Raw genomic sequence first — 15,527 nt, 5'->3', positions numbered from 1 at the left:
TTGAGTTTGGAGTATTCATTAATTGTTCAAGACCTATTCTTAACAATTACTCCCTCCATTTTCTTCCTCATTTTCATTTAAGACGGGGCATATTTTATTTTTATGTACCCCGTCTAACAAGGTCGTATTGTGTTTTTTGTGCCATTTTATTTTGAACTTCTATTTTTATCTCTTTAGTTATTTCAATGTGTTTTAATTGTAATTCAATTTACAATACATTTATTCTATTATTAGGCGAGATTGCACTAATTAATATGGACACACATAATAAAATTAAATATAATATTTTATGACTTTTTGAAAAATTTCAAGGTGTAACATAATTTTTTATTTAAAATAGTCTCATTTAATTTTATCTATTTATTTATGATATAATTAATTTTATGAAGATTTTCTATGTTTTTTCTTTTATTTTTTTCATTTTCTCAATAAATCTTTTTTTTTTGAAATGTACAAAACAAGTAATCAATAAACAATAATGGCTTATCCCCTTAAAATCCCCCCACCTTTTACCCCCAATTCGTTTGCACCCTCACGTTGTAAAACCACCAAATATACCCAAATTACGACCTTTCACTTTCAATTGTACCCTCAAGCATTAAATTGACCTCTTTTTACTTGAAAAATGTTCAAATCAATACTTTAAATTTTAGCATATATTTTAAAATAGGACTTAATATTTTATTTAAAACAAAAATAAACCTATTTTTTGAAGTGAAAAGATATCAATTTAATGCTTGAGGGTGCAATTGAAAGTGAAAGGTCGTAATTTGGGTATATTTGGTGGTTTTGCAACGTGAGGGTGCAAACGAATTGGGGGTAAAAGGTGATGGGTTTTTAAGGGGATAAGCCAACAATAATTGATAAGTATAATCTAGTAATTTTAGTTTGTATTAACTCATCTATTTAATTTGCGTCTTATTTCAAAACGACGTCATATAATTAGAAATGGATAGAATATAATTTATATTAAACATACAAATTAATTAAATATTATATATATATATATGTATATATGTATTGTTGATAATAATCTAGATTTTGGTTACCGAACGAATGGTTGTGCCATATCATATTTACAACAAGTAAATCATTTATTTGTGAGAGAAAATTTTTTAATTATTTTTTTTAATCATTAAAACTTTTATATAGCTAATGTATAATTAGTTTGTTATACGAATGACACGATACGATGGTTACATTGAATTATTTTTCCGAAGAATAGTAATATTTAACCAAAGTATGAAAGATATGCATTGCTATATAAACATTGCATCTTTTCCAAAAGCCACAAAATAGAGAGACGGATAATCCTTGCTTATCCTCAGGTTTGTACGGTGTTCTTTAGAGATAGGTATATTTCATCAAGTATAAAGCTAATTCTATACAAATTTTGGAAGAATAATAAGACTTGGAATAATGGCAAGTCTTTGGAGTTTGGAGTATTCTTTAATTGTTCAAGTCTTGGAGTATTTCCAAATAAAGACCTATCATTAACAATCACACCCTTCATTTCTTAATATACTCCCTCTTTTCCGTTTAATACGAGACATATTTTATTTTTATGTGTTCCATCTAAAAAGATCATATCGTGTTTTTAATGTCACTTTATATTTAACTTTTATTTTTATTTTTTTAATTATTTCAATGTGCATTACTTGTAATTTAATTTACAATACATTTATTCTATTATCAAATGAGATTGCACTAATTAATAAGGGCAGACAAAATAAAATAAAATATTGTCTTATTTTATTAATCTTAGTACAAAACTCATTAATCCCTTCTTAAACGGGACGAAGGGAGTATATATCTTTTTAGAGTTTTAAAAATATAATATTTTATGACTTTTTAAGAATTTCAAGGTGCAACATTATTTTTTATTTAAAATAGTATCATTTAATTTAGGGTTAATTTCATATTAAATCACCACCTTTACACATTTTAATCACGTCCTTTAAAAAGTGTCAAATAAAATCACCACCTTTTATTTTTTTCCAAATCTATCATCGATGAGTAAAATTCGATGTCTTTTTCCTCCCAAAAAAATATTTTAATCTGACTAATACCCTATTAACACACAAAATACATTCCTTACTCTTTTATTGTTGATTCCGGTTGTCGAGTCAACAAAAATACACCGAATTTTCACATTCGTGATAGATTTGCAAAAAAATAAAAGGTGATAATTTTATTTGACACTTTTTAAAAGACGTGATTAAAATGAAAATACGTATAAAAATGGTGATTTTATATGAAATTAACCCTTTAATTTATCCATTTATTTATGATATAATTAATTTTATGAAGACATTCAATGTTTTAGACTTTTTATGTTTTTTCTTTAATTTTTTTTATCTTCTCAATAAATCTTTTTTTTTTGAAATGTACAAAACAAGTAATCAATAAACAATAATTGATAAGCATAATCTAGTAATTTTAGTATGTATTAAGTCACCCTTTTAATATGTCTGTCTTATTTTAAAACGACATATAATTAGAAATGAAAAGAGTATAATTTATATTATAAACATACAAATTAAATAAATATTACTATATATACCTTTGATAATAATCTAGATTTTAGTTACCGAAAGAATGAATGTTTATCTCATGCAATGGTTGTGCCATATCATATTTACAACAAACCAATCATTATTTGTGATATGAAACTTTTTAATTATTTTATTTTTTTAATTATAAATTTTTTTACATGTTAATACACAATTAGTTAATTGTACGAATGACATGACGTAATAGTTGTATTGAATGATTTTTTCAAAAGAATATCTATATTTAACCAAAGTAAGAAAAATATGCATTGGTATATGAGAAATGCTATTCAACACGAATATACACTACACGATATACACTATTTCTAGTAAGGTGGACAATTAATGCTATATGGTTAAAAGTCTCTTAATTACTTAGGGCTTACCTGTATCTATTAGTTTTGTATTCACTTTCAAAATAAATTCTTAATTCATTTTTTATCTTCTTTTTTTATTTTTATTTACATCAGATAAAGCTCTTCAGTTTCTTTTCTCTATTCATCTTTTATTTTATTTAACATATTTTCATTAGAAGTGCCCAGATTCTACTCTTCCATTATATTTTAGAAGAGCAATTCATCATTTTGCATTGCAGTTCTTTTTATTATTCTATCAGACTTTAATTTCTTGTTTTTGATAATTACTATTTTAAAATAAATGTGGAATTTTATTTAAGAAAATATTCACTTAGTCGTCTAATTATTTAATTTTATAAATTATTAATTATAAAATAAATAAAATTAATATTTTTAATTAAATTTTAATAAATAAAAATGACATCACTTTTTTAAGGTAAAAAAATCTGCAAAGCTCCTTATAAACATTTTAAAATAAACTTTTAAAAAATCTGCAATAAAAATATAAAAGAAAAAAAAATTGATATAAATAACAATAAGAAAAGAAGATAAAAAAGATTAATTAAGAGTTTGTTTTGAAAGTGAATGCAAGATCAATATCTATCTACTGGATAAAAAAATGCAAGACATATGTACAGGTAAGCACTAACCTTGTAGCATTAATTGTCCACTTTATTAGAAATAGTGTATTTCGTGTACTATATATTCGTGTTGAATAGCATTTTTTCCAAAGCCACACAAAATAGAAAGTGTGAAAAGTCTTACATTGACCGACTTTTGAAAAATGGTTTGAGGATAGTAATACACTCTTGGTGTTGAGTTATGGCTCATATTGTTCCTATTTGGATTAGGATATATTGTTCCTATTTAGATTAGGATACTTAATCCTTTGTTTAGCATTGTTTTCCTTTTAGGATTTATAGTCTAGTTCCTTATTGGATTAGGACTTAAATTGTGTCTTAAGGGTTCACTATAAATAGAGGTGATGACCCTATTGTAAACTCACAACAAACATATAAAATAAATTCTCTCTCTGCCCGTGGAGTAGATCGCATTGATCGAACCACGTAAAAAATCTTGTGTGATTCTTTTCTCTTTTCTTATTTATTTTCTGCTGCGCTAACAAGTGGTATCGGAGCCTAGATTTCAAATCTGAGATTCTAGGTATTTTGTTGATTAAAGATGTCGCTTCATAAATTTGATATTGAGAAATTCAATGGTTCGAATGACTTTACTTTGTGGAAAGTCAAGATGAAGGCTGTTTTGGTTCAACAAGGATGCGTAGCGGCGTTAGGAGGAGAAAGCAATTTACCGGAAGATTTGTCTGTGGGAGAGAAGGTAGATATTATGTCAAAGGCACATAGTACGATTCTATTAAGTCTTTCTGATGAGGTGTTGAGAGAGGTTATCGGTGAAGGAACTGCTGATGCTTTATGGGAGCGTTGGAGAGCAAGTTTCAGAAGAAATCTCTTACAAACCGGTTGTATCAGAAACAACGTTTGTATACATTGAGGATGACGGAAAATACTCAGGTAAGAGATCATGTTAATAACTTCAATCGAATTGTTATAGATTTACAAGGTGTTGGTGTTTCGATTGAAGAAGAGGATCAAGCCCTCATTCTTTTATGTTCTTTGCCCAGTTCATATGAAAACTTTGTTGATACAATGTTATATGGTAGAGATTCGATTTCTGTTAGTGATGTAAAGGATGCTTTGCAATCCAAAGAACTAAAGAAAAAGGTCTCTAACTCTAATGAGGAGGAATCGGTTTCTGGTCTTGTGGTGAGTCGGGGCAGGAGTCATGAGAGAGATGGTGGGAAAGGAAACAGGTCGCGTTCCAAATCGAAGTCTAATGGACGACGATGCTATCACTGCAAGGAGAAGGGGCACTTTAGAAGAGATTGTCCGAAGCTGAAAAAGGGTGACGAAAACAAGGAATCAAGCGGTAATGCAAATTCAGCTGTGGTACAGGAGAGTTCCGACGAGGAAGAAAGCGGTGATGTTTTGACTGTGAGTACATCAAGTTCTGATAGTACCTGGGTCCTAGATACTGGTGCATCTTATCATATGTCTTCTAGAAAGGAATTGTTTAATTCTTTCAAGGAGTGGAATGGCACTGTAAAGGTGGCGAATGATAAGGAGCTTGCTGTCAAGGGTAGTGGTTCTGTTCAGATCAAGATGTATGATGGTATGGTTAGAACATTTGATGCTTGGTTTATTCCTGAACTGCGGAAGAACTTGATTTCTGTGGGTACACTTGACAAGCAAGGGTACAACCACTCAGGTGGAGATGGACAGATCAGAATTTCTAAAGGTGCATTGACTGTGATGAAGGGTGTACTACAACACGGCATTTATATTCTCACAGGGAGTGCAGTAGTGGGAACTGTGGCGGTTGCTCGGTCCTTGGAGGTACATGATGGTAAAACCGAGTTGTGGCATCAGAGGTTAGGTCATATGAGTGAGAGGGGGCTATCCATATTGAGTAAACAAGGGTTGTTAGAAGGAGCGGAAACGGGGAAGCTGAAGTTCTGTGAAACTTGTATTCTTGGCAAGCAACGCAGGGTGAAATTCACTTCTGGAAGGCACACTTCTAAAGGCATCCTGGATTATATTCACTCGGATTTATGGGGTCCTGCTCGGGTTGAATCCCACAGGGGACTCAAATATTTTGTGACCTTTATCGATGACTACTCGAGAAAGGTGTGGTTGTATTTTCTGAAATCGAAGGATGAAGTGTTTGGGCGGTTCAAGGAGTGGAAGACCATGGTTGAAAAACATACTGGAAGACAGGTCAAGACACTCAGGACGGACAACGGGTTAGAGTTTTGCAATGCACCATTCGATGACTTCTGTAGAAAGGAAGGTATAGTGAGGCATCACACTGTACGGTACACACCACAGCAGAATGGGGTTGCAGAGCGGATGAACCAAACACTACTACAGCGTGCTCGGTGCATGCGGTTAAACGCGGGTCTTCCAAAGCGTTTCTGGGCTGAAGCAGTTAACACTGCTTGTTATCTGGTGAATAGATCGCCATCTACTGCAATTGATTTGAAAACACCTCAAGAGGTATGGTATGGTAAACCCTCTGATTATTCTGGCTTGCGTGTTTTCGGTTGTGTTGCCTATGCTCATGTTAATGATGGTAAACTTGAGGCGAGGGCAATGAAATGCATATTTCTAGGGTATGCGACTGGAGTTAAAGGGTACAGACTGTGGTGTACAGAGATGGATAGAACTCCAAAACTGATTATTAGTAGAGACGTAACCTTTGATGAATCTACTATGTTTGGCCAGAAAGAGGAACTTGGTGATCTTGCAGGAAAAACTGATCTGGGTGCTAGCCAGAAGGTGGAGTTTGTAGCTCCAAATAGGATTACTACTGATCCTATAAACGAGCCTAATGAAGAAGTGGTAGAAGAGAGTATAGCAACAAGGAGAGGAAGAAGGCAAATCAGAACACCAATGAGATATGTGGATTGTGTTGATACAGTTGATACTAATCCTATGGCTTATGCTTTGGCAATAAGTGAGATCATTGATTTTGATGAGCCACATTCGTATAAAGAGGCAGTGCAGAGTAGAGAAGCATCTGAATGGTTAATTGCCATGAATGAGGAGATGCAGTCTCTTGAGAAGAACAGTACATGGGAGTTGGTACCTCGACCAAAAGGAGTGAAACCGGTAGGATGCAAATGGGTCTTCAAGAAGAAAGAGGGTATTCCTGGAGTTGAATCAGCTAGATTCAAGGCGAGACTTGTAGCGAAGGGTTTTTCACAAAAGGAGGGAATTGACTACAATGAAGTATTCTCACCTGTTGTGAAGCACAAAACCATTCGGGTTCTTCTATCTATGGTGAGTGCGTTGGATCTTGAGTTAGAACAACTTGATGTGAAAACAGCATTCTTGCATGGGACTTTAGAGGAGCAGATTTATATGTCACAGCCGGAGGGATTTCTTGATTCTGATCACAAGGACTATGTGTGTTTGCTGAAAAAGTCCTTGTATGGTTTGAAGCAGTCTCCTAGACAGTGGTACAAGAGGTTTGATGCTTTCATGCTTTCTCATGGGTATGTTCGAAATCAGTTTGACAACTGTGTTTACTCTAGGAAGCTGTCTGATGATTCCTTGATCTATCTGTTGCTATATGTGGATGATATGTTAATTGCAGCTAAGTCTAAAGCTGAAATTAATGACTTGAAAGCCTTGTTGAGTAGTGAGTTTGAGATGAAGGATTTGGGTGCAGCCAAGAAGATTTTGGGCATGGAGATTTGGAGAGATAGGAAAGAAGGCCTGTTGTATGTTTCTCAACAGAAATATATTGAGAAGGTGCTGCAATCTTTTCAAATGGAGAATTCTAAGCCAGTAAGTACTCCTTTGGCATCGCATTTTAAATTTGATGCTAATGCACTACCTAGTACTGATGCTGAGAAGGAATACATGAGCGATGTTCCGTATTCGAGTGCGGTCGGGAGCTTGATGTATGCAATGGTCTGTACAAGACCTGATTTAGCACATGCTGTTAGTGTGGTTAGCAGATTTATGAGTAATCCGGGAAAGACTCATTGGGAGGCGGTCAAGTGGATTATGCGGTACTTGAAGGAAACGAGTGGCATATGTCTGGTTTATGGTTCTAGTGGTGGTTCTGATGGAATTGTGGGTTACACAGATTCCGACTATGGAGGAGATCTTATTCGAAGGAGGTCCTTAACATGTTATATCTTCACCCTATATGGATGTGCTATTAGTTGGAAAGCAACTTTACAATCTACAGTTGCTTTGTCCACAACTGAAGCGGAATACATGTCATTGACGGAAGGGGTCAAGGAAGGTATGTGGTTGCAAGGTCTAATTGATAGCTTGGGTTTAGAAGTTCAGAAGCCTGTGATTTATTGCGATAGTCAAAGTGCTTTGTGCTTGGCGAAGAATCCGGTGTATCATGAGAGATCAAAGCACATTGATGTGAGGATGAACTTCATTCGGGATGTCGTGGAAGACAAGAGATTTCTTATAGAGAAGATAGCCACTGCAGTTAATCCAGCGGATATGTTGATAAAGCCGTTGCCTACTGAAAAGTTCAAGCTCAGCTTGGACTTGGTCAATGTACGCAGTGCATGAGGCCCTTAAGGGGCATGGATGGCAGAGAGAGAGTTGGTCTTGGTTAACTTTGACTTTGGAGTAATTTTAAGTCAAGGTGGAGAGTTTATTCTGTGATGCAATTTGGTGGCCTTTGTGATTTGCTGAAGAAGGTTTCAAGATTAATCTTGTTGGATGTATTCGCCAAGGTGGAGATTGTTGAGTTATGGCTCATATTGTTCCTATTTGGATTAGGATATATTGTTCCTATTTAGATTAGGATACTTAATCCTTTGTTTAGCATTGTTTTCCTTTTAGGATTTATAGTCTAGTTCCTTATTGGATTAGGACTTAAATTGTGTCTTAAGGGTTCACTATAAATAGAGGTGATGACCCTATTGTAAACTCACAACAAACATATAGAATAAATTCTCTCTCTGCCCGTGGAGTAGATCGCATTGATCGAACCACGTAAAAAATCTTGTGTGATTCTTTTCTCTTTTCTTATTTATTTTCTGCTGCGCTAACACTTGGCTTGTGAATTGTTCGAAATTATGATAGAAATTAAGTTCCCGTTGTGCTTTAAAAAGTTGAACGTCAAAAAAGTCTAAATTATTTGATCTTTTAAGATTATAAATTGGGTAATTGATTCTGAAGATCACTGAAGTTTTAAATTTTATAATTTTTTTTTAATCATTAAAACTTTTATATAACTAGCGTGTAATTAGTTTGTTACACGAATGACACGATACGATAGTTACATTGAATAATTTTTCCGAAAAAATAGCAATATTTAACCAAAGTATGAAAGATATGCATTGCTATATAAACAGTGCATCTTTTCCAAAAGCCACACAAAATAGAAAGACGGATAATCCTTGTTTATCCTCAGGTTTGTGGTATTCTTTAGAGATAGGTATATTTCATCAAGTATAAAGCTATTTATATACAAATTTTGAAAGAATGCTGAAGACTTGGAATAATGGCAAGTCTTTGGAATTTGGAGTATTCATTAATTGTTCAAGTCTTGGAGTATTCCCAAATAAAGACCTATTATTAACGACCACTCCCTCCAATTCTTGATATACTACCTCCTTTTCGTTCAAGATGAGACATATTTTATTTTTATGTGTCCCGTCTAAAAAGACCATATTGTGTTTTTTATGCTATTTTATATTGAATTTTCATTTTTATCTCTTTAGTTATTTTAATGTGTTTTAATTGTAATTCAATTTACAATACATTTATTCTATTAGGCGATATTGCACTAGTTAATAGGGACACACATAATAAAATTAAATGTTGTCTTATTTTATTAATGTTAGTGCAAAAAACTCATTTGTCTCTTCTTAAACGGGACGAAGTGAGTATATCATTTTAGAATTTTACAGATATAATATTTTATAACTTTTTGAAAAATTTCAAGGTGCAACATTATTTTTTATTTAAAATAGTCTCATTTAATTTTATCTATTTAATTATTTATGATATAATTAATTTTATGAAGATTTTCTATATTTTTTCTTTTATTTTTTTCATCTTCTCAATAAATCATTTTTTAAAAATGTACAAAACAAGTAATCAATAAACAATAATTGATAAAAATAATCTAGTAATTTTATTATGTATTAACTCATCTTTTTAATTTGCGTTTTATTTTAAAACGACATTTAATTAGAAATGCAAAGAATATAATTTATATTAAACATACAAATTAATTAAATATTATATATATATATATATATATATATATATATATATATATATATATATATATATATATATATATATATATATATATATATATATATATATATATATATATATATATATATATATCCTTGATAATAATCTAGATTTTGGTTACCAAAAGAATGGTTGTGCCATATCATATTTACAGCAAGTAAATTATTATTTATGATAGAGAATTTTTTAATTATTATTTATTTTTTTAATCATTAAATTTTTTATATAACTAACATATAATTAGTTTGTTATACAAATAATATGATATAATGGTTACATTGAATAAATTTTCCGAAAGAATAGCAATATTTATCCAAATTATGAAAGATATGCATTGCTATATAAACAATGCATCTTTTCCAAAAGCCACACAAAATTGAAAGTATGGAAAGTCTTGCATTGACCGACTTTTGGAAAATGGTTTGTGGATAGTAATATACTCTTGCCTTGTGAATTGGTCGAAACTTATGATAGAAAGTGGGTTCCGTTGTGCTTTAAGAAGTTGAATTTTAAAAAAAAATCTACATTATTTGATTGTTTAAGGCTATAAATCGGATAATCGATTTTGAAGGTAAATTTTAACTTTTTTCATTCCAGTCATTGAATTTTTTTTATCACTGAATTTTCAATTTATTTTTATTTTGATATTTTCCGGCTAAAAATACTTAGATTGCAGCCGGAATTTATTTTTTTTCCACCTAAAAACTTATCATGTTTGCATAATTTGACCTAAAATTTTCTTTTAAAAATAAAATTATATACGTCTGATAAATATTTAAAGTATAATAACTAGCAAAATTCAAAAGTCGTTTAAGATTATAAATAGGATAATTAATTATTTAAGATTATAAATAGGGTAATTGATTCTGAAGGTCACTGAAGTTTTAAATTTTGTCATTTCAGTCACTGAACTATTTAAAATAGTTCAGTGACTGAAATGAAAGAATTTAAAACTTCAATGATGGTCAAGCCCTTATAAATCATTCAACTTACTTCATATCTATCATTATCAACTCAAGATTCTCGTTCATTGCTAAAATTCATCGCTGATTTTCCAATTTCTAGCAATGTTTAGTATAAATGTATAATTATGTCTACTTTCTATATATATATATATATATATATATATATATTCTTCTACGGTTCACTGGAATTTTTGAAAAAGAAAATTTAACTATCAAAATAAATTACATAAATTTTGGATAAATGAGATTAAATTTAAATACTATATATTTTAATCAAACTCTACAATGCCAGGACTGATCTCAGATTCAAATTGCACCAGATATCAAATCTTAATTAATTAATGATAGCATTATAAATTACTTAAATTTGTTTACATTAACCAACAAGTTATGTTGATATGGTATAAGCGTCAGGCAGTAGAATGTCACAAGATGATGAGTATCCTAAAATTTTAATTTCTTAATGCTTTCATAAATCTGGTTATTATGAGATGTGTGAGTTCTCTTATGCCACCTGTCATTCTGTGTTAGCCATGGAACTTTTGAGCAGCAGTCTTGCTTCTATCTCCGAACAAAAGTTTAACTTTCATAAAGGCTGCAGAAATTTGAAAATGAATCATTTTATATTTTGCAGAGATTCTCTTTTCATTCTGCTATGGAGTTGTTATTTCGATTCAGTTTAAAAAAATTCTTCAATACATCTTGTTTATTAGAAAGACGGATACTCCTTGCTTATCTTCAGGTTCGTAATTTTCAATTTAATGATGGAAAGAGTTGGGGTTTTCTTTAAAGATAGGTATGCTTCCAAGCCATGAAACATTGAATGGTGGGTTTAAGAATGAGCAAAGAATTATTACGGTCATTGAATTTATGAAATGGATTTAAATAAATCAAACTTGACCTATTTTAATAATTTAATTTATAACTCTTAAAAATAAATCCAATCACGTCTATTCTTCATAGCGTGTGAAAAGCCACGGTTAGGATATTAAAAACAAACATATTAAAATTAACAAAAAATATATTAAATAAGGAACACAAAAAATATTAAATATATTAAATAAACTGGATTAATTTAACTTATTGTTATTACATTTTTTCTTCATTACAGTGTCATATAAGAAGGTACTGTTATACCTTACACATACAAACTATTTACAAATAATGCTAAACATTACCAGCTTAGCATCTTGAGCTTCTGCAAAAGAGAAGACAAAAGGAGGCTGTTAAGAATCAAAAACATACTTCCATCCGTGCGATCCAAATCCACTCCCAAGAAAATTCAGTATGCAAACATCCATTGAAACCGGTCATGCTATTGCCGGTAATCTCTATAATTTCAACCTTTTCGGAGATTACTTTTTTCTACTTCACATGATTGAGTTTTAAACTGCGCTTAGAGACAACAGAGCATAAGGCTTTTTTTGTTATGTCTGAAACAGTATAAGTCTACCACGGGTCAGAAATATTTCCGAGAAAATTTCTAACTTGTGAAGGCTTGCTCCAACCTTCCTCCATTGATATCAAGGTAAGGCGTATCATCAATTTGTCCACAGCATCCTCCTCGAGAATGCTAGACTCATTAGATGGTAGCTTTTGTAATGAAGAACTCTGCAATTAATCAACAAAATTAATCCAGTTTATTTTCCGTATACAAGTTCGGAAGTAACCTCAGGAAAACATATACAAGTTCTTAGCTTTGCTGTGCAGAAAGTACCTTTTTTTCTTTATATAACTTGAGATATTGCAGAGATTGTTCATAAAATCCACAATGGTAGAGAAGAACACTGTAATCTCTTAATTCTTTTGGATCAGATTCTATGGCTATTAGTCGTTCACATGCTGCAGCAAAAAAAAGTATGAAGAGTTCCCTTAAGAAATCAATTGCAGGTAATCTCCTCTAATCAAGTCTGTTACCAACAAAAGACGAAAGGCAAGCGAAACAAATAAAGCATAATGTCATTTTGTAGATACCAGATAAAGCACGTCTCATATCACCGAAGCGTACACTGGTCCAAACACCGCGATCTAGCCTGTGCTGGGCCGCCTTTGCAGAAGCCAGCTGAAACCCACTGCAAGAGGGAAAATGTTTGCATGATTTACATGTTAGCTCAACTACATCAAGAATGTTGATCTTCTGTCTTCACAATCAATAGCACAAACTACATACCTTTGTTCAGCAGTGATTGATCTGTCAATACAATTGGCAGCATCTGCTGCCCTTAAAAATGGACTCTTAGAGTGATTGTGCTGAAATGGCCAGAAAGTCTCCTTCAGAGTACCCAAAATCTGTACAAAAAAGACCATCGTCAGGGGAAAAAAAGCTAGGAGGAACCGCGAACATACTATTTGATGGGAAACCTGAGGCAGAAAAATACAGCACAACAAAAATCACAAATGCTAACAACATGCAATGAAACCTACCATTATACCTCAAATAAAAGCTAAACTAAAATGCATTTACTTAAGATCTAATATCAGTAAATAAGTACGGCGAATCGTTGATGTAAACATTAATGTTCTAATATCAGTAAAGAAGTATATTGCTGAAAAGGTACTACTTAAAGTTACAAAGAGGATTACTTTAAACTTGTGCAACAAGACAAATTCCGAGTTCTATGCTTTCTCATAAATGTCCAAGGATAACTATTACCAAGGTAGCAAATTTATGAATAATCCTTGTATTACTCTGTATCTACATTGCTCTCCTTTTCCTTTTTGCATCATTATCACATACAGCATCAACTACCATCTTTGATAGATTTTAAAATGAACATATAAATAGAGAATGGAACATAACACATATTCAATCCGTAATTGATTCTCAAACCCAATTGATTAAGCCGCTTCTAATTTCAGAATATCATAAAACTCAGTAATGAACACCTCATAGTCGCATATAACCTGAATGACCACTGCACAGAAACTGTTGAGTAAAACTAAAACAGACTCAAAGATAGACAATAGAAACTATCAAGGTAATTAACACAAAAACCACTCCAACATACCTCCTCCAACAAAGTTTGCGTAGTCATTATATGAGGGTGATCAGACTCTGCACTTTTCAGCTTATGGTATCCTTTAGGTAGACCAAGATGATCACGAGGAAAGAAAAGTTCACAGTCGAATTCTATTAGAGACCACATTCTGAGCAGCTTCAAGATTTCACAGTATATAATCGAAAGCATAGCAGCTGAACCCGTTCTATGAGTCAGAACCTACTCCATATATCAATTTAAACAAACAAAAAGTCAGTTCAAGATAACATATTCCACATCAACCAAGTTAAAAGCTTAATAACTATAAAAAAAACGTATCTTACAGAATGAAGATATAAAGCCTGCTGGTCTAACTGAAACTTTCCACTGTTTCTTCTAAAACCCTGATCAAGAAACAAGCAGATCAAGGAAAAATAAGTCATCAACTAGTAAAACTCAATAAATTAAAAAAGATCAAAAAAAGTCCTTTGACGGGTAACACGGACACGACACAGGGTAACGGGACCCTCGGACATAGACAACGGTGTTATTTTAATGTTTCTTATGTAATAAATTAAGTTTCGTGTCCGAAACATTTTAGAAACGGGAAACGTTGATCGAACGAAGTGCCCGTGCTACCTAGCTTTGACCTTAAAAAGTTGGAAAAGATACCTTCTTGATGAACAAAAACTTCTCCAAAGAATCAAGAAACTTCTCAGGAGAAGCACTGAGTGAAGTGCCAGAGTCGGAACAAAAAGACATTGAAAGATCATACAATCTGTCAACAAAAGCATCAACAGGCAGTGGAACTGAAGAATGTGAAATCAATGAATCATCTTCAGCTCCAATACAAAGTGCAGTTTTAGCCAAATCCACACGTCTATTAATACAAATACTTGTCTCCCTCTCTATAGCAGTTAATTTCTGAATTTGTGCCATGAATCCTTTTCTTGCATCCTGTCATAAACCCAAAAAAAAAAAACAAGTACCCATTAAACCATCTAATCAAAGAATCTCAAAAGTCAACGAATTTATTCAGTTTAATTAAATTACTCTAGCACTTGTGGTGTTAATCCCTGATGAATCTAATGCATCATGGAGAATAAAATTCAGGTCATTCGATTCGGGTTGCGATTCGAATTGAGATCCTGCACGGCAGATCACACGAGGGGAAGGGCAGGATTGGAATCTTGAAGATTTGGAGGGAGAAATTCTGAGAATCCATGGGGAAGATGAAGCAGCAGCTAATGCAGTCATGGTGTTTGATTTAATGCCTGAGAGAAAAATAAAAGGTGTCAAGGAAAATAATGAGGGGGGAAGATAAATAGAGGCGTGATGTTGTGTTGTTCATGTGGAAAGAGCATAATATTAATCAGCAAAAATTAAGCATTTGGGTGTTAACATATGATCCACACATCCACTCATTTGTGTAATTTTCAGTGAATGTTTGTTTTTATCTTTGGGGTCAAATCAATACTACCCTAAATTTAGCATATTTTTTATATTATATTTAAATCTTGTCATGTTTATATTAACTCATAGTAGTAATATTTAGAATCTTCTAAAAGAAAAGGTAACAAACTAAATTATGAAATGACAGTATAATAAGTTACATTTTAAAAAACTTTATAGTAATAAATGTTTTTTTAATTTTTATGTTAAATTAAAATGACGCTTTTAAAATGAAATAGATCGAGAATATTTTATGATGTTTAACATAATTTTTACAATTTAAAGCATGAATTTTCAATATGTTATAGTTAAAATTGGATTAATCAGTAAATATCAGTGCTCTCTCAGTTATGTCCTAAAATGTTATGGTAATAGATATGATGATTGATCTTATAAA

The 15,527-nt window shown here is 31.9% G+C and overlaps 1 protein-coding gene across 1 annotated transcript; it reads right to left on the bottom strand.

Moving 5' to 3' along the window:
- Positions 1 to 11,745: 11,745 nt before the first annotated feature.
- On the bottom strand, positions 11,746 to 15,116 carry LOC126682996 (uncharacterized). Its single transcript, XM_050378805.2, has 8 exons — positions 14,732 to 15,116; positions 14,351 to 14,635; positions 14,023 to 14,082; positions 13,709 to 13,918; positions 12,871 to 12,989; positions 12,675 to 12,772; positions 12,418 to 12,542; positions 11,746 to 12,311 (listed from the first exon to the last, which is right to left on the bottom strand). Exons 1-8 carry the CDS (start codon positions 14,933 to 14,935, stop codon positions 12,150 to 12,152), a joined length of 1,263 nt encoding a protein of 420 aa, XP_050234762.1. The 5' UTR covers positions 14,936 to 15,116; the 3' UTR covers positions 11,746 to 12,149.
- Positions 15,117 to 15,527: the final 411 nt, after the last annotated feature.

The sequence above is a fragment of the Mercurialis annua genome, linkage group LG5 (genome assembly GCF_937616625.2).
Source record: "Mercurialis annua linkage group LG5, ddMerAnnu1.2, whole genome shotgun sequence".
Classification (NCBI taxonomy): domain Eukaryota; kingdom Viridiplantae; phylum Streptophyta; class Magnoliopsida; order Malpighiales; family Euphorbiaceae; genus Mercurialis; species Mercurialis annua.
The sequence above is the reverse complement of the archived record's forward strand: the minus strand, read 5'-3'. Positions and strand labels throughout refer to the sequence as shown.

Coding starts and splice junctions, on each gene's coding strand:
- LOC126682996 (XM_050378805.2), bottom strand. CDS start 14,935: ATGACTGCATTAGCTGCTGCTTCATCTTCCCCATGGATTCTCAGAATT. Junction 14,636..14,731: donor TTAACACCACAAGTGCTAGA/GTAATTTAATTA, acceptor GGTTTATGACAG/GATGCAAGAAAAGGATTCAT. Junction 12,543..12,674: donor TATGAGACGTGCTTTATCTG/GTATCTACAAAA, acceptor TTTTTGCTGCAG/CATGTGAACGACTAATAGCC.